Below are 20,716 nucleotides of genomic sequence, written 5' to 3' on the forward strand. Positions count from 1 at the left end.
AGTCCCGGCTAAGTTAGGATACGGATCATGCTGGATCAATGAAATATACAAGCAACTTACAAAAGCAGACACAGAGCAGTTATCCCGATATAATTCTTGTACAATCTTAACTTAAGCGAGGACAGGCAACAGGACACACACACACACACACACACACACACACACACACACACACACACACACACACACACACACACACACACACACACACACACACACACACACACACACAGACCGATGAAGAGAAAAAGGAGAGAAGATGAGGCTAACGGTCTCTCAATACCTTACACGATTGTCCGACCACGCCACCAACATGTTTTGGGGGGATGCTCTGCTGGGCGATACCTCCCTGACAGCTGGCGCGTCATCTCTTGCTTTGTGGCACTCGTGTAGCTGGCGTTGATTTAGAGAATGAGATGCGACCGTCAGGCGTGAAGGGAGGGACTTGGGTGGAGCCAGCAGCGAGAGGGTGGAGAAAGGTGATGTGATGAAGAAGGGCGGAGTCAGCAGGTGAATTGGTAAAGAAGGGTGGAGCTCACAGCGGAATGGGCGGACTGTCGATCCCAAGCCATACAGAATGAGCCAACACGAATGAAGACAGGAACGATGAGTAGGAACGACGAGCACGAAAGACGAGCAGGAACGACACCAGTGGCTCCGTGACCCGTCCCTTTATAGACCCCGTGGTGTGGGACGTGGGTGATTACCCGAAGCGATGTCGTCACCCGAATTGGGCACTCTGGTTGGGCCCCGGCCACTGCGCGGCCCAGCCATGATGGCCGTAAGTGGCTCCACTCCACTTCCGGCAAGATGGTTCCAAGCTGTGGAATCGTCTCGCTCCAAACCCCGTGATATGAATCGCTTTGCACCAAACCCCGTGCCGTGCCCTGGCGACCCGCGGTTGGCGCTGGTCAATGCGACTGCTCCGTGGTGTGCCACGTGACCCGAGCGATCCATCCGCACAGCATACCTCTGCCTGGTAGCAGCTGCATTGAGGTGGAGGTGCGGGAGGATGTCTGCCGACCGTGGGAGACATTTGTGGCCGTCATGGTGAGCGAAGACTAATGGTAAGACGTTATTGTAACCCCATGCGCAGACCCGACCAAATATCTGTCATTCGTGCCCCGATCTTTTTGGATTCGGATTCTACTTTTATTTTCGTACAGTGTAAAATAAAATCAGGCATACAATGATCTATAATATTGTTGCGGTTCTCGGAACCGCATGCATCCAACAGATAGTGGTCCCAAGACAGTTATTCCATTATTATAATTCCCTTTTGTTTAGCGGAACAACAGAGGTGTGCGTTGTGATGATCTCATAGCGAGGTTTGCTTACATCATTTCTTCTTCATTTCGTCTCTACCCTTCTTTTTCTGATTATTCTTGAGGTAAATCTGAGCACGTGTGCCTTCGATGTGAGATGAGTCCTCGCGGAGGCCAGCGCGTGCGGCGCCGCTGCGAGGAAACAATGATGCGCGTGCATTAACAGCGCAGAGCTCCCGTTCCCAAGGGAGCCTTGACGCAACGTGTGCGGCGAGACATACAGTGCACTTGGCAGTTCGGGATTATCGACTCTAGCTTCCGATGATCTGGAGAAGATTGCCGGTTGCATTAATAAGGCATACCAATGAATATCTCTTAAGAGGCTGCACGAATGATGTTTTTCAAAACGCAGGAAACACATCCAGCACGAAGCCCACACTGCACGAAACGCATACGGAGGCCGATAAAGGCGCCTCCACACCACGTTGGGTGGGATGCGAGTGTGCGAAGTAAAAGCGGCGCATTCCTTTTCAACCAAATATCTGATACATATTGGTGTTTGCCCCGCGCACACGCCAGCAGAATTGGGCGAACGCGAGCACTGACCACATGGGCCATGGCGGATCCACGCGTACTGCGCGAAACATGCATGGATTTATCCATAACAATGTACCTTCGGCCCTCGCTGGCAGCAGCGGATTCCCTACGGATGGTGAACATCTTCCCGTCTCTACGGCCAGCGAAGCTGCGATCGAGCAGGGGAATGTTGTACAGTGCGGGCCACGTTGGCGTACGTGGAGCGAGCGCATTGATCAGTGCTGGTTGGACGCCCGAGCGGGCATGCGAGACCCTCGGCCGGTCGTTAAGGCACGGCCCGGGGGTTTTTGCGGGACGATTCGCGCACCAAGTTCGGTGTGGGCGATTCGTGTTATGTCGTGGGGTCGGAGCGCAATATTTTCACTGCCTGGGATGACCTTGCCGGAAATGGAGTGTTGCGGTTTCCGGCCAAAGTTCACGGGCCGCGTGAGGGGTCAGGGCCAATCAGAGCGCCCAATTCAGGTGATGACGCTTCGCTTTGGGGTGGCCCCCCGCGCCACACTGCAAGTCCTATAAAGGTCGGAGCGGTCCCTTCGCCTTTCTCTCTCGTCTCTCTGCCGGACATCGCTACGACCCGCCTCCTGCGGCCTGGACTCCACCTCCTCATCTCCGCCCACACGACGTTGACCCCACCCGCCTACCTGGTCCTGCCTACCACTCCATCCATGCACTCTGGACTCCGCCCCTTCTCTACTCTAGCCCCTCCTTCACGCCCACAGTCTCCACACGCACTGCTGAAGCCAGAGACGATGCCCCAGCTGTCGGGTACCGTACCATGGAGCATCACCCCCCCCCCCCCGAAACTTATTGGTGGTGCGTTAGTGCAATCAAGTACAAGGGTACCAAGATCATAGCCTCAACTCCTTTCCCTCCTTGTTTCAATACTTTCTCTTCATCAGGTTTTCTGTGTCTGTGTGTGTGTGTGTGTGCATGTGTGTCCTAGTGCCTGTCTACTGAAGTAAGACTGCAGAAGATCGTTATTGTTATTATTTTCGCGTTAAGTCTGCTCTGTGTCACTTTTGTAAGTTGCCTGTAAATAAATCATTATAAGGAATGTTCCCAGCTCGTTTTTGTGGTTTCTTTCATTGACCCAGCATGGTCCGAATCTGAGCTCAGCCGGGACTTTATTCCCAACGATCTGTTCTTTTTAGCCAGTACGTCCTTGGCAGTGTCGCTCGGCTACATCTGATTCGGTAAAGTGATCCGATCCGGTAGAGTGATCCGGTTCGGACAAGGTGCACCGAGGGCATGTTCCCCGGTAATTAAATCACATGATTAATTAGGTAACCCGATTAACCAATAAACGGGAGGACCTGAGGTCACGCGTTGAGTTATTGGCGTCCACGGTCAGTTAAGTGACCCGCCGCGTCATGGAATTATCCGTGTGCGATGGCCTACAATTCCGGGGAGTCTGGTGGGAGCCGAGATAGGTTTCCTCCCTCGTGGTCTTCTCACCCAACACCCGGCCCGCAACAATATAAAAGGACCTCGGTCTTAGTGTTCATCCATCCCTGCCTGTGTGTGTCCATCCGGAAACAAATTGTTCCATAGGGGATACCACTAATCAAGCCCAATCTGCAAACAGTATGATATAGTTCAGTAATGCGAGGATAGATGGGTCGGTTTTAAACAGAATAATAAAGTTGAGTAAGGTGAGGATCGATGGGCCTGTTTCAAACAGTACGATATAGTTGAGTCAGGTGAGGATATATGGCCCGGTTTCAAACAGTACGATAAAGTTGAGCAAGGTGAGGATAGATGGCCGGTTTCAAACAGTTATAATTGAGTAAGGTGAGGATAGATGGCCAGTTTCAAACAACATGATAGGGTTGAGTAAGGTGAGGATAGATGGCCAGTTTCAAACAACATGATAGGGTTGAGTAAGGTGAGGATAGATGGACCGCTTTCAAACAGTATGACATAGATGGCCGTTTTCAAACAGTATGATATAGATGGCCGGTTTCAAACAGTATGACAGTTGAGTAAGGTAAGGATAGATGGGCTGGTTTGAAGCAGTGTGATATCGTTGAGTAAGGTGAGATAGATGGCTGGTTTTAAACAGTGTGATATCGTTGAGTAAGGTGAGGATAGATGGCTGGTTTGAAGCAGTGTGATATCGTTGAGTAAGGTGAGATAGATGGCTGGTTTTAAACAGTGTGATATCGTTGAGTAAGGTGAGGATAGATGGCTGGTTTGAAACAGTGTGATATCGTTGAGTAAGGTGAGGATAGATGGGCTGGTTTGAAACAGTTATAGTTGAGTAAGGTGAGCATAGATAGGACGGTTTCAAACAGTACAATAAAGTTGAGGAAGGTGAGGATAAATGGCTGGTTTCAAACAGTTATAGTTGAGTAAGGTGAGGATAGATGGCTGGTTTCAAACAGCATGATAAAGTTGAGAAGATGAGGATAGATGGGCCGCTTTCAAATAGCATGACATGGATGGCCGGTTTCAAACAGTATGATATAGTTGAGCAAAGTCAGGATAGATGGGCCACTTTCAAACGGTATGATATAGTTGAGTGAGGTGAGGATAGATGGGCCGGTTTCAAACGGTATAATATAGTTGAGTAAGGTGAGGATAGATGGGCCAGTTTCAAACGGTATGATATAGTTGAGTGAGGTGAGGATAGATGAGCCACTTTCAAATGGTATGATATAGTTGAGTAAGGTGAGGATAGATGGGCCGGTTTCAAACAGTATGATATAGTTGAATAAGGGGAGGATAGATGGGCTGGTTTCAAACAGTATGATATGGTTGAGTCAGGTGAGGATAGATGGGCCGGTTTCAAATAGTATAATATAGTTGAGTAAGATGAGGATAGATGGGCCGGTTTCAAACAGTATGATATAGTTGAGTAAGGTGAGGATAGATGGGCCGGTTTTAATCAGAATGATATAGTTGAATAAGGTGAGGATAGATGGGCTGCTTTCAAACAGTATGATATGGTTGAGTCAGGTGAGGATAGATGGGTCGGTTTCAAACAGTATGACATATTTGAGTGAGGTGAGGATAGATGGGCCGGTTTCAAATAGTATAATATAGTTGAGTTAGGTGAGGATAGATGGGCCGGTTTCAAATAGTATAATATAGTTGAGTCAGGTGAGGATAGATGGACCGGTTTCAAACAGTATGATATAGTTGAGTCAGGTGAGGATAGATGGGCTGGTTTTAAACAGTATGATACAGTTGTCAGGTGAGGATAAATGGGCCAGTTTCAAACTATGATTTCGTTGAGTAAGGTGAGGATAGATGGGCCGGTTTCAAACAGTATGATATAGTTGAGTCAGGTGAGAATAGATGGGCTGGTTTTAAACAGTATGATATAGTTGTCAGGTGAGGATAGATGGGCCAGTTTCAAACAGTATGATATCGTTATCAGGTGAGGATAGATGGGCCGGTTTTAAACAGTATGATTTTGTTGAGTAAGGTGAGGATAGATGGGCCGGTTTCAAACAGTATGATATAGTTGAGTCAGGTGAGGATAGATGGGCTGGTTTTAAACAGTATGATATAGTTGAGTCAGGTGAGGATAGATGGGCTGGTTTTAAACAGTATGATATCGTTGTCAGGTGAGGATAGATGGGCTGGTTTTAAACAGTATGATATAGTTCAGTCAGGTGAGGATAGATGGGCCAGTTTCAAACAGTATGATATAGTTGAGTCAGGTGAGGATAGATGGGCCAGTTTCAAACAGTATGATATAGTTGAGTCAGGTGAGGATAGATGGGCCGGTTTCAACCAGTATGATATGGTTGAGTCAGGTGATGATAGATGGGCCGGTTTCAAACAGTATGATATCGTTGAGTGAGGTGAGGATAGATGGGCCGGTTTCAAACAGTATGATATCGTTGAGTGAGGTGAGGATAGATGGGCCGGTTTCAAACAGTATGATATAGTTGAGTAAGGTGAGGATAGATGGGCTGGTTTTAAACAGTATGATATAGTTGTCAGGTGAGGATAGATGGGCTGGTTTTAAACAGTATGATATAGTTGAGTCAGGTGAGGATAGATGGGCTGGTTTTAAACAGTATGATATCGTTGTCAGGTGAGGATAGATGGGCTGGTTTTAAACAGTATGATATAGTTGAGTCAGGTGAGGATAGATGGGCCAGTTTCAAACAGTATGATATAGTTGAGTCAGGTGAGGATAGATGGGCCAGTTTCAAACAGTATGATATAGTTGAGTCAGGTGAGGATAGATGGGCCGGTTTCAAACAGTATGATATGGTTGAGTCAGGTGAGGATAGATGGGCCGGTGTTAAACAGTATGATATGGTTGAGTAAGGTGAGGATAGATGGGCCGGTTTGAAACAGTATGATATTGTTGAGTAAGGTGAGGATAGATGGGCCGGTTTCAAACAGTATGATATGGTTGAGTAAGTTGAGGATAGATGGGCCGGTGTTAAACAGTATGATATGGTTGAGTAAGTTGAGGATAGATGGGCCGGTTTGAAACAGTATGATATCGTTGAGTCAGGTGAGGATAGATGGGCCGGTTTCAAACAGTATGATATCGTTGAGTGAGGTGAGGATAGATGGGCCGGTTTCAAACAGTATGATATCGTTGAGTGAGGTGAGGATAGATGGGCCGGTTTCAAACAGTATGATATAGTTGAGTAAGGTGGGGATAGATGGGCCGGTTTTAAACAGTATGATATAGTTGAGTCAGGTGAGGATAGATGGGCCAGTTTCAAACAGTATGATATAGTTGAGTGAGGTGAGGATAGATGGGCCGGTTTCAAACAGTATGATATCGTTGAGTGAGGTGAGGATAGATGGGCCGGTTTCAAACAGTATGATATCGTTGAGTGAGGTGAGGATAGATGGGCCGGTTTCAAACAGTATGATATAGTTGAGTAAGGTGAGGATAGATGGGCTGGTTTTAAACAGTATGATATAGTTGTCAGGTGAGGATAGATGGGCTGGTTTTAAACAGTATGATATAGTAGAGTCAGGTGAGGATAGATGGGCTGGTTTTAAACAGTATGATATAGTTGTCAGGTGAGGATAGATGGGCTGGTTTTAAACAGTATGATATAGTTGAGTCAGGTGAGGATAGATGGGCTGGTTTTAAACAGTATGATATCGTTGTCAGGTGAGGATAGATGGGCTGGTTTTAAACAGTATGATATAGTTCAGTCAGGTGAGGATAGATGGGCCAGTTTCAAACAGTATGATATAGTTGAGTGAGGTGAGGATAGATGGGACGGTTTCAAACAGTATGATTTTGTTGAGTTAGGTGAGGATAGATGGGCCGGTTTCAATTTCCTTTAAAACAAAAACCCTTCCTCCTTCATCTTCTTCTTCATTTATAATTATGGTGAGTGTCATTCAATCCCGTTTCTCATATCGATTACATTCAGATTACGCTTGCTTTATTCAATACTTTATTTTCAACATTTCCATTTTCTTCATATAACAGTGAAATATATTGCCCTCTCAAAGGGTATGTCTGATTAGTAATATTATGTATGAAAGGTTTGCCTTTCATTCAACTTGCAACACAGGTGAGAAAATAATGCAAAAATAGCAGCTTATATTTCAATAATTTATTTGCACAATTTTTAAAGGGTGAAAGTTAATTTTTTGCTGGGTACCTCTTCTAGCTACCTTTAAAAGAGTGAAAAAAGAAAATTTTGGAGCCATTTTAACTCGCATCCCATGGAGGTTATTGTTTAATTGAGGGTTGTAATATATATATATATATATATATATATATATATATATATATATATATATATATATATATATATATATATATATATATATATCGCTCTTTCATCGAAAAAAAAATTCCGATTTCACTCTAGATTTCGACATAATTATTTCTGCTGAGTTCCGATCTTCAAATATGTAATCAGATTTTGAATATCAGCTTTTAATTAGCGTATACGATTTATTATTCAATCTTGCCAGAAGCCAATCACATTGCACCGAGCTTGAAACAGTCAATCATTGTAAACCGCAAACACATAGACAGACAGTCATCTCTGTTCTCTGTCAGATATATAAAGTTGCATTTTCTGTTGGTCTGTCTGTCCATCAGTAGAATTCGTCCCACCATTAGTAGCCCCATCATATTGCATACCGTTGGACCTCAAAATTCCTTCCGCACAAAGTGCAGGTACTTCTGTTGGATTACAATAAAGCACTGGCCACCTAGGTTCCAGACAATCTGGCTGCCGGTAGTTTTGTCAAAAACTAATGACAGCCTGTGTTTTTGCTTGTATAACTTCTTATCTTTCTCAATGGAAAGGAAGAAATCTACTGTTCGGAGGCCAGGTAGATTTAGCCATTTCTCAGTTGAGGCTTAGAATTTGATGACCTCTGATTCAAAGGCTGCAACATAAAATACAGATCATACAATACAAATTGTCCAGAATCAGAATGACCACAAGTAGTGATCTTTCAACTAAAATAAATCAATTTCAAGCAACACGGCAGACTTCTCATACTTTTACAAGCCATTTTCCAGATAAAACTTGTATTAAGAATGTTCATGAGTTTGAAGCTGGCTATAATGCTAAATTAACCTTTATTCAAATTGTTTATATATTTCATGAAAGTTTTATCCATATCTTAAATTTCTTCCAGAAAAAATTGTCATAATAATATTGGTCATCAAACGAAGGTGATTATTTTTTGGGGAAACAGGCTGTTGAAATTATGCATCGTCTTGATAAATTTCTCTAGATTCGTCTAGTCATCACAAAGATATCTTAACGGACGGGTCCGTAATGGGTGACCCAAGACCGCTGGAGATCAATTCCCAGGATACCTGAGTGGAGGTGTTCTGCACATGTGCAGTGAATCCATGGTGTGATGTGGTTTAATAATTAAATATTGGAGCTGTGCAAAGCTCAATGTGCAATGGTTCAATTTTAATGAGGTTATGCCACTCAGCGATTCAGCAGCTCAAAGACCACAGTGACAATGCCATGAAATTGAACAGATTTAATAAATTATATGGATGGGGACACAGCAAGAGATTCATAAATAAAAATCAACAATATGGAAACCAGCTGAAGAGCTTATGCTAGTCAAAAACTGACTGAAAGCCTAAACTTAAGCCGCTGTCACACCTTGACGATTTAGCCAGTGTTTGCCGACGTATTATATGAAAAATTTGTCTAAAACGCTGGCACACGTAGAATATGTTATGGGTAAGTTTTGTATACGTTAAGAGCACGCTGGCATACGTCGTAGTATGCTGGCATACGTCGTAGTACGCCGAGCTCGTCGACAAATTTTAAGCATGCTCAAAAATTTTTGACGTATGCCAGCGTATGACTCACACGTTCCACCTATGCTGGCCATAAGTTGTAGGCACGTTACGTGATCGTTGACACACGTCGACACACGTTACTTGTAAGTTACTCATAAGTCGAAACACGTCGAGGTAATGTTTAACTACCCGAAACTTATTTCTAACCTATGAGTAACGTGTTGTAGGCACGTTACGTGATCGTTGACACACGTCGACACACGTTACTTGTTAGGTACTCATAAGTCGAAACACGTCGAGGTAATGTTTAGCGTCAGTGTTCCAGACTCCATGGTTTTTTTTTCTTTTTTTTTTTTCTTCGGCATGACGGTGATGTTGACACTTCGATTTCTAGTGCGGTTATAATATAATATAATTAATAGGCTGCCGCTCAACGATTTAAATCATAACCGCACTGGAAATTGAAGTGTCAACATCACCGTCATGCCGAAGAAAGAAAGAAAAAAAAAAACCATGGAGACTGGAACACTGACGGGTTCTTCCTGTGTGAACTCCATTTTTATATACCAATTCCCCTAAACGCTGCCAATATGCCATTATACGGTATCTGTAAGTTAGTAACACGTTCAGTAAGTTCTGTGGTTGTCCGGAAGACGTCAAATACATCTACATACGTCAATATGCGTTGGAGATACGTTACACATAGGTTCAAAGCACGTTACTCATAGGCTCAAAGCACGTTACTTATAGGTTGGAAATAAGTTTCGGCTACGCTAAACATTACTTCGACATGTTTTGACTTATGAGTAACTTACAAGTAACGTGTGTTGACGTGTGTCAACGATCGCATAACATGCCTACAACTTATGGCCAGCGTATGCGGAACGTGTGCGTCATACGCTGGCATATGTCAAAAAATTTTCTGCATGCTTAAAATTTGTCGACATATGCCAGCGTGCTTCAGCGTGCTCTTAATGTATACAAAACTTACCTACAACGTATTCGACATGTGCCAGCGTATTGGGCAAATTTTTCATACGTCGGCATACGCTGGCTAAAACGTCAAGGTGTGACAGTGGCTTGACACTTCGATGTCTAGTGCGGTTATGATTTGAATCGTCGAGCGGCAGCCTTTTAATAGGCCACGCCATGTGATCGTCGGCGATACAGTGCCGCGCTATGCATAAGTTAGACTATTGTTAGGCATAGGTTGTGAATGCCAACAACATGCTAAGCATTCGTTGGTATAAGTTATCTACATGTTATCGAAACGTTCTGTGTACGTTACTAATACGTTATGCATACGTCCAACTTGTTATGAATACGCCCAAAACTGGAAAAAAACATCAATAGTTCAGTGTACGCCAGTGTTTTACATACATTTTGATACGTTGCGATACGCTGGCTAAAACGTCAAGGTGTGACACTGGCTTTAGCAAAGGCAGACTTGTTCAGGGACACAGAATGGACTGTTTGAGAGACTCTTGCCACCGTCTCTCCTCCTTTGAGATCTCCAGGCACTGGCGTGCCAAATTGACTACTCCATGCGGGATTCTGACTCTCATTGGGCGCAGTGCTTCTTCACTCTGTCTCTTGACTCCGATCACTGACTGCCTCACTTGATTGCCACCCACTGCGGATACTGACTGTGAGGCATGCTTCTCTCTGGCTTTTATATGCTTGTGAGATGACTCCTGTGGTGAGGATCTCCCCTTGATTCTGGAGGTCTTGCATGCGCTTCCTTCCATCATGTTGGTCTTGCAGTCATGTGGGGAGGTGAGGAAATATGATAGGGGAAGGATAAAGAATATTAATTACTGAGGGAAAAAAGGTGAGAACAGACTAACACGGAGGCTCGGGTGACGAGGAGCTCTCTATACATTTAATTATGGCTGCTGCTGGACTGTGGTGCTACACACAGCCTTATGCTGACATTCCTTATGAAATAACTAATTACCCCTTTCAATAAGCCCTCAGTCATTTTCATAACAATATACTATAGTGGGGCAACTTAGCATAACAATTGCGCATTTTGTGAGGAAAGCACCAAATTTGGCACACTTGTAGCCTAACATATTATGAACGGATTTGGATATTGGGCCATCTCAAATTCAGCCGCTGATGGCTATGGCAGCCATTTTCCAAAATGGCCGCTAGCGGTTACTATAATTTAAAGATAGCCGCCATTTTGCAAGATGGTTACTAATTATTTGTTGTACCGGACGACTATCTCACTCATAGAAATTGGTTGTTGAGAATGGCGGCAAACGAATCAAGGGCTGCGTCTGATTGATATGAATACCAACATCGCTTATGTAAAGTCAGTGGTTGTTGAGCATGGTGGCAAACGAATCGCGGGCTGCGTCTGATTGATTACTGAATTATTAGAATTACCGAAAAGTTTAAACAAGAAGATGAAGGTTTTGTATAGTGAAAGAAGGGGAATACAACATGTTATATATTTCTATAATGTTACAGTTCTCCACTTGTGAAGATCTCGAAGATACATGTGCAAATATCACATTGAAATTTTCAATTTGAAGAGCACCATCTCGACTCCTAACTACAGACTTTAAAAATACACAAGATCAGAATTGTTTGGTTTTGTCATATGCAAGATATATATATATATATATATATATATATATATATATATATATATATATATATATATATATATATATATATATATATATATAATCAAAGTGCCATAATAACATCTATAACATTTCCCAATCTCACCATAGAACGAGCCTGTGGATGAAACTGGATTTGTGACGCACAATGTTCTTTCATTGCCAATCGTAAATAAGAAAGAAGAGATCGTGGGTGTGGTTACTTTCTACAACCGCAAGGACAACAAACCGTTTGATGAATTTGACGAGATGATTATGGAGGTAGACTAAGATCATCACTTTCCATGCCCATCATTTACAATTTCATATTAGTTTCAAGCCACACGCACATGTTCTTGCTTCACTTATCTTGGAAAAGTCCTGAAAGGAAGCTCAGATGATATGAAGACTCATTGGAAAAAAAAGTTCATTTTTGCCTTTAATCATTTTACGGTAGAATCTAACCACTATTATCAGGAAACACTAGCTGTTCTTCATGTTCCATGTAACCTCAAACATTCATGTGTTACGTAATGAATTCACACTATTAGCTGCTACTTGATTTTGCATATAGTGTGAAACATTGTTTTTCAGGCTTTGACACAGTTCCTTGGCTGGTCTGTCCTGAACACAGACACCTATGACAAAATGAATAAGATCGAAAATCGAAAGAACATTTACCTTGAGATGTTGAACTACCATAACAAGTGCACATATGGCGAACTTCAGACGATTCTGGTGAGATACTGCTCTGGCTATTTACGTAACTTAGAGTTAGGTAGGGGCATGGTGCCACTGTCAATAAAGTGGCTCTGTGCCTCACCTTTGTGGGTGTAGTGTAAACATTGACAACATATATATATATATATATATATATATATATATATATGTACATATATATTTACATACATCATAGAATGGTTCACACACAACCTCAATTACTTTATTTTAATAATTCCCACAAAATTTCTTGCATTGTCCTTCATTTTGGTCCTGAAAAAGAAACAAACTGGAACAGCACTCGTGGAGCGCATAGTCTCGCCTTGTGCGTTCATTCTGAACAAATATACCATCGTGTTACGATTATTATGCTATGATTATGGCCCATGTGAACATGCTGCGATTATGGCCCATGTACCTGTATCATCCATGCATCCTATTATACATAGTTTATTGGCATGAGTTATGAGCGTTATAAATTTAATTCTTCACTCACATCGGGCCATAGTTCAGACATAAGAAGTTTTAGATTTTTCAGGAAAGGATTTCAATTCAACCAATTATGGCTGGAATACCACTTCACTGATGACATTATCATTATCACCCTATATACCACATGGGGTTGATGACATATGCCAAATTTCAATTTTTTTCATTGAGCAGTTTCAGAGAAAATTATGTCCAATTTTTTTCCTTCAATCCAATATGGCTGCCATACCATGTGACCTGTGATATCAGAGTTGGCAATAACTTATTCTCCATGGGGAGTTCCTCCTATGTTTAATGTTTTGCTTCAATCGGATAATTGGTTGCAGAGAAAAGCATTTTTAAAGCACACAGGATTTGGGTAGCACATGCCCGTCCACTCGGTCCTTGCACCGGCCCAAATGGTTGGGAGTTTTCAGTATGGGTAGCTCCCCTTTTGGTGACCTGAGATAGTTCTCCTACTCTTGCGTTGTGCAGAGGCACACCCCTTTCTCTCAGGTACTTTTTGAAGTATTTTCAGCTTCTTTTAGAAGCTTTGTGAACCATTTTACTGTAGGTAGCAATGCTTATGACACTGAGTACACACATGATAGAGTTTGGGGTGCCCCGTACACCGCTGTTTCTTGGGGTTTCTGCGCGTGCGTGCCGAGCATTCTGGGGTGGTTTACGTCATTTTGAAAGTCCTGCAATCGCCCCAAGTTACGATTTTTCAGTGCTGACATATTGTAGTAGCCTTTGATCTGTCTACTCTGACTGATTCTCGACCCCATTGTAATCTGCAATCCCTCTCAGGGCTTTTGCAATAGGCATTGCTTCAATGAATGCAGTGTCCTTCAGAGGATGTCAATCAAGATTTTCCATTCACTGGTGGATGTTGAAGATCCTAAAACCCTTTCAAAAGGAGTGGCCATTTGTCTGCCTGGTCAAAATCCAAATTCCTACCCGAGCCTAGCTCAAAATGCTGATAAACACTGCCACATCTAATTGTCGATAGAAATGCCAACATGGCATCCCAATGATCTTCAGTCATGGGACAGATCAGAACATTGATTTTCATCACTAATATCTCCTACCAACTCTACCACACATCTGCTAGGATGTTGAAAAGGTTATCATTGCAACTATAAAGTGTTGTCTTGCAGAAAACAGAAGAGGTTTTGCAAAAGGATCTCTCCAGCTGCGAGGAAAATGAAATGAAGAAATTGTTGGTAGGTTTGTTACTTTATCCACTCAATGGAAGAATAATAATTGTGAAATGTTTAAATCATTCAAGCTCGAGTTTTCTTCACTACTTGCATCATATGTTAGTACCTGTAGTTTAAAAAAAACTACACGTTTGTAATTCCTTATTTTGCTGCAAGGCATGACACATGTATTACCTTTGCAACAGCAGGTGTTGATTAAGCTGCTTACTTCATCATTCAAGTATTATCTCTCCACACAGTGAGAAATGACCGTGGTGCAGTAGTGTGGCTCAGTTATGAAAACGTTTCACGTTCTTAAATCTTTGCAAGACAATCGATTTTGTAAAAGAAAACATTTGGTTGCTGTATTATCGATATATAAATAAAACGAATATTTTGCTAAGATTCATTTTTGAAATCAGCGTGTTGGGTACACCTCTACTGAGACTGAGCTATAAAAGTCAGGGGCATGTGGACCTTTTGGACATGGTTATTGACATGGCAATTAGGTCTCACAGATTTACATAAGGTTTGTTTGTTCAAGCCTGATACTCTTAAGGTCTTTCTGCAAACATGCAAATGTTAGGGTTATGGCTGGAATACCACTTCACTGATGACATTATCATTATCACTCTTTATGCCACATGGGGTTAATGACATATGCCAAGATAATTCCTACCCCCTGACAACTTGCATTGAAATTACTGCTCAATTTGAGTACAATATGATTATAGTGAAGACAATAAAGTACCGTGACTTCAAATAAATAAAAATGTTTCACCAATAAAAGAAAAGTTACATATTGTTGGTATTGATTTGTTAATTGTAATGTTAAAGAGGAAAGAACATTTCTTAATTATGCGATGTCTACATTTCTCTGCAGAAGGCGGAACTGCCAGACCCCAAACAGATGGAGCTTTACCAGTTCCACTTCAGTGACCTGGAGATCAAAGAGCTAGATTTGGTCAAAGGAGGCATTTGTTTATTTCAAGAACTGGGTGTCCTGGAAAAGTTCAAAGTTCCTCGGGATGTAAATATCACATCACCTTCACTTCATTTGTTCCAAATTAGTTCCAAACTTTATGAACACTGAGTACAGCTTTCCATGTACAGTTATTGCCATTGGAAAGACGCAGATAACTCACACCTGGCTGTTGTAGAGACTGTGGAAAGGGAGGGGGGTTGAAGAAATAGTTATTATCCTGTTGGTCTTTGATCATGAATCAGAAAATATGGTTGTATGTGTTATATAACACTGATGGAAGATCTTTGTACAAGGCTATTGGTGAACTTGTGGGCAAGATAGAACAATTAATTTTTGGAATTGACAGATTATGTGGTGTATATAAAAGCACTACCAAGTGGAAATAAACTTTTAAGATTTTAGACAAAGTTAGGAAGGGATAAAGATTGGGTCTAAGTTTGTGGGGGGGGGGGGGGGGTTGGTTAGTTGATTCAAGTTCGCTTGGTCGGCTTGGCTCAAGTCATTCACGAACCTGCTGGCCGAGACTGACATTCGACTAAGTAGTTGGGGCAGGAATTTGGAATTTAGCCATGTTGCTGACAATAGCTTGCCGACTCTTCGTGAAGGACACTGTGGGATATTTGACATCCACAAACTAACGGCTGGCAGATGGGACGTCTGCTTAACGTCTATTCGAGGGACGGCACACAAATTGATGAATCACCCTGCCTGTAAAACAACAAAATGACAGTTTATAGCTGGGTTGGAATTAGAACCCAGGCTAGACAGCTGAGAAGTGCGTGTGCATTCCTCTAAGCCATCCCATCAGCCCAGCATGTCTAAATATTACATCATTAATTTATATTAGTTACAACCTTCCTCCACAATTTTGTAATCATAAATTGGAATGTTAGGATCTACACTCTACAGTAAGCTTTCACACGTTGATCATTACAAACAATTGTCCTTTTTATTGAATACATGAATGAGGAACTATTTTGTTTTTCTCTCCACCATTGCTTGTTAACAAGAACATGACGTGACCCATTGTTATCAAGTGATGGTGTTGCCAGGCTGACTGAGTATCCTTTTGCTGTTCAGGTGATCGTACGCTGGATGATAACGGTGAACAAAGGCTACCGCAATATCACATACCACAACTGGCGGCATGGCTTCAATGTTGGCCAAACAATGTTCACATTACTTACAGTAGGTTCTATTTTTTTATACTTGCAGTCGGTTCTATTTTAATACTTACTGTAGGTTCTAGTCTCCTCCAAAATTATGAAGTCCAACATTTGTCACGATAAAGTGTGTGCTCGCTTCTTCACAGACCGGGAGGCTGAAGAAGTACTACTCAGATCTCGAGGCTTTCGCCATGCTTGCTGCTGCATTCTGCCATGATATGGACCACAGGGGTGCAAACAACCTCTATCAAATGAAGTAATTAAAACATTTTTAATTCATAATTGTCATTCCTGTCGTCGTCGTCGTCGTCGTCGTCGTCATCGTCATCATTGGAATAGGCCTTTTAAAATTTCTCAGAGCTATCAGAGAAGATGGATTCAAAATATCGAGGCCACCTCATTCCAAATGCCAAAGTATTCTTTCAAGGACTTTTCGGGGGACAGAGAAATGCAAAAGTACAAAGCTCTCGCAATTGGAAATAAAATTAACAACACAACAAAGTATTGCTAATGATGTGATATGGCTGGTGTTGGTCTAAGTCAGTGGACAGCTCAAACTCGAAGTTAATCAACTGAAGGTTCACAAAGGCTTACAAAGTGCCATGGAAAAAAGTAATATTGACATTTCAGGTGTAAGTCCGTCGTTGGAGCAATAGGAATTTCATTCCCATGCCTGTTAGTTAGCTCTCTGATAGCTATTTGAGGAAGACAACTGGAAAAACGATTATTTTTAAGAAGGGGTCACGACTGAAATGTCAGCGTTCCTTTGCTTCACACAGTGGGGTTTTTTTTCTTTATAAGGGTCTCGGCTCAGAGAGGACCTAAAGGACATGGGGTAGTAGGTTTACAAACTACCAAATGGTGTAGAGATGAGGTAGTGGATGTGCACGAGGGGGAAAGGAGGAATAACCCAAAATAAACTAGAATGGCACTCTGTAGAGTGCATACCTCCACCAGGCTGAACAGTTTGTTTTGCATCCCACCGAAAGGCCGAATCTGGATTGGGGCCTCAACCAAAATGTAATCGGCTTGTTCTTGTCACCTACTCAGCTCATCCACCTGGGAAAGAATGAGAGCAAGCGGAGGATGCCGGGGGTGAACAAGATGGATACAGCCACAAACTCTCAATTAGAAAAGTGTGAGGAAAAACTGAACTTGGAAAGAGGTGAGCTTGGGAAGAGTTAGTGGGGGTAAAAGAAAGATCATGATTGTGGATGGGGGATGACCTGATTTGGTGGTGAACAACTGTCTTGAAGCCCTGGAAGGAAGAATGAGAATAAGGAGACTGAGGAGGTTGATTCCACAGGTGGGGAAATAGAGGAACAAATGAGTGGAAGTGAGCAGTGAGTCTGAATTTTGGGAGTTTCACGAGACGGGGGTTACTGGCAGACCACATGCACCCAGTAGATATCTGCTTCATCTCAGGAAACTCATTATAACAGCAGCAAGCCACAAGCCACAAGCTACAGCAATAGCAGCAAGCAAGCCACAGCAAGCGCTTATCTGCTGTTTAGGGTTTCATAATCATAGTATCGCAGGTTCAGCAGGGAGGATGCAAGCCCCACTACAACTCTTTTTGAGATATCATGCTGGATATGATCCACAAGAACATATTTAGCCCAATATATTTTTAAACATCATGCGATATATCGTTTTTGACCACATCTCTCAATGGTGAAGAATCATTTTAAAAATTAAATAACTCTCATGTCCAGATCCGGATTCAGACAAAAAGACTTTGCTGCTTGGCCATGCACTGAAGCCAGCTGGTAAAGGCCCGGTCACACCTTGACGTTTTAGCCAACGTATGCCGATTTTTGATTTTTTTTTTCTAAAACGCTGGCACACGTTGAATACGTTATGGGTAAGTTTTGATAACATTGAGAGCACGCTGGCATACGTCGTAGTACGTTGCCATATGTCGTTGTACGTTGGCTTTAAACGTTGTACTTTTCGGTTGTCCTCAAATTTTTTCATGCTTGAAATTTCACGACGTATGCCGGCGTATGACTCACACGTTCCGCTACGCTGGCCACAAGTTGTAGGCACGGTCTGCGATCGTTGACAGACGTCAACACATGCTACTTGTAAGTTAATCATAAGTTGAGACACGCCGAGGTAATGTTTGGTGTACCCGAAACTTATTTCTAACCTATGATTAACGTGTTGTTGGCACGTTACGCGATCGTTGCCACACGTCGACAGACGTTACTTTGAAGTTACTCATAGGCTGAAAGACGTCGGTATAATGGATTGTCCTTGCGTCAGCGTCCACGGCCACGGCCAGGACACTTATTTGCAGCATTCTTCAAACTTTTCTTCGGCATGACGAGGATGTTCACACTTCGATATCTAGCTTGGCTATGATTCCAATTGTCCTTCGGCAGCGTCTATTTAAAATAGTCGAGTTTGAGCGTTTTAACACGTTCAGAAGAAACGCTTCAAATTTCCAAACCCCAGCGTCAAAAAAAAAAACAAAAAAAAAAAAACAAAGGCGAGTGACAGCAATTTAAATCGTTCATTGTAAACAATGAAACTAGCTGAGTGGTACCGTTTAAAAGTCGTTGAGTGTAAAAAAAAATCCAATTGTTGAGCACAAGCGTCTACTTTCAATAGTGGAGATGCAGCCATTTAAATCGTTGAGTGGCAGCCTATGAACCTACCCGTGGACACGCGGACGCAAGGACGATCCATCATAACCCACACCCTCCCCCTCACACCCACCTACTACTGCCAACATGAACAAACTACTACTAATACTAATACTAATACTGATACTGATACTGATACTGATACTGATACTGTTACTGCTGACATGGACATCGACTCAAAAAGGAACTCGAAAACACTGTTGGGTTCCCCTTTTATGAACACCATTTTTATATACCAATTCCCAAAACCGCTGGGAACACGTCTTGATATGGCAGTTGTAAGCTAGAAACACATTCATTTTTTTTTTTTTGTCGACCGGAAGATGTCATTGGAATACGTCTACATACGTCGATGTGTGTTGGGACTACGTAAATAATTGGTTCAAAGCACGTCAAACATAAGTTAGAAATAAGTTTCGCGTAAAAAAGACATTACCGCGACGTGTTTCGACTTATGAGTAGCTTATAAGTAGCCTTTGTGGACGTGTGTAAGCGTCCACATATCGTGTGTAAAACTTATCCCCATCGCATGCGGAACGTGTGTCATACGCCGAGTACGTCGTAAAATTTTGAACATGTTCAAAATTTCTTGACGTACTCTACTTACTACGACTTATGATAGCGTATTTAGCGTTCTACTCGCGCATACCAAACTTACCCATACCGTATTCGACGTGCCCCAACGTTTTAGACACACTTTTTGTTACGTCGGCATACGCTGGCAAGATCGCCAAGGTGTGACCGCGATTTTGACCCTTCCATTTCTACGGCAGTTATGATTCGAATCGTTGTGCGTCAGCCTTTTAATAGGCTACGTCACGACATCGTCAGCGATGCGTGCAACACGCTATGCCTGAGTTAGACTATCGTTGGGCATCGGTTGTGTAGGCCGACAACAGGTTCAGCATTCGTTGGTATAAGTTATCTATAACACAACGAAACGTTCTGTTTAGTCACCAATGCGTTATACATAAGACCAAGTCGCTATGAATACGTCCGAATCTTTAAAAAAAAACATCAAAAGTTCAACGTAAGCCAGCGTTTTACATAAATTTTAACACGTTGCCATCGCTGGCTAAAACGTCAAGGTGTGACCGGGCCTTAAGGTGGGAATTTAAAGTCCCCACAAATTAGGAAGAGTGAAAGGCGGTGAGCAGAGAGGTGAGAGCAGAGTGTCAATATTTGCTTAGAGAGCCTTGCAAACGGAGTCCTCGAAGTTCAGGGACGGTAGATTATACATCTGACTGGGTTGTTTTATAAGGAGGAAGCACACAAAACCAAATGTACTCCGTAGGATTGGGGCGACCAGAGAGGGCAGAGGTTGTGGGGAAGGTAGGAATGAACATAAAGATCAACATGGTCACTACGAGTGTGAGAATCAGGCCTGCCAGCGGGGAGGAGACAATAATCAGGGAGATGCACAGAAGAATCCAGGACATCCTGTGAAATAATTTTCTGTGAAACCAACAAAATGTGTGTTAGCTGCAGCAGCTTGGATGGACAGTTTTGTGAAGTTAGACTGCATACCTTTGACATTGGTGGACTATAGGGTTAGAAAGTTGGGGGGGGGGTCACACAAAGGAAAACACTGGCTTTTAGGGGAGCAGGAACCAGTTGAGAAGGGACCAAATAAGCAGGGACTGGGTGACTACGGACTGGCTGGTTCAGCAGGGACAATGTGCCTTTTTTTATGAGCTGACCCTCACCATAGGTCTCGGTCATGACATTTCCATCAACCGTGTTCAGGAATGTGGAGTTGATTATCTCGACCGAGTGTGAGTGCGGGTTGATGAGGTGTGGAGTTGGAAAGGACTGTAGT

At 42.7% G+C, this 20,716-nt stretch overlaps 1 protein-coding gene across 3 annotated transcripts in view; it reads left to right on the top strand.

Moving 5' to 3' along the window:
* LOC147034732 (cone cGMP-specific 3',5'-cyclic phosphodiesterase subunit alpha'-like) overlaps nucleotides 1–20,716 on the top strand; it is a 140,494-nt gene that overhangs the window by 81,665 nt on the left and 38,113 nt on the right. For all 3 annotated transcript variants that reach the window (XM_085887952.1, XM_085887945.1, XM_085887935.1), the window contains exons 9-14: nucleotides 11,838–11,987; nucleotides 12,300–12,443; nucleotides 14,054–14,119; nucleotides 14,979–15,125; nucleotides 16,161–16,268; nucleotides 16,393–16,502. In XM_085887952.1, coding sequence (XP_085744078.1) covers nucleotides 11,838–11,987; nucleotides 12,300–12,443; nucleotides 14,054–14,119; nucleotides 14,979–15,125; nucleotides 16,161–16,268; nucleotides 16,393–16,502 — 725 coding nt within the window. The remainder of the gene's footprint in view (nucleotides 1–11,837; nucleotides 11,988–12,299; nucleotides 12,444–14,053; nucleotides 14,120–14,978; nucleotides 15,126–16,160; nucleotides 16,269–16,392; nucleotides 16,503–20,716) is intronic.

The sequence above is a fragment of the Eptatretus burgeri genome, chromosome 1 (assembly GCF_056783735.1).
Source record: "Eptatretus burgeri isolate ZD-2024b chromosome 1, Ebu_testis_v1, whole genome shotgun sequence".
NCBI lineage: Eukaryota > Metazoa > Chordata > Myxini > Myxiniformes > Myxinidae > Eptatretus > Eptatretus burgeri.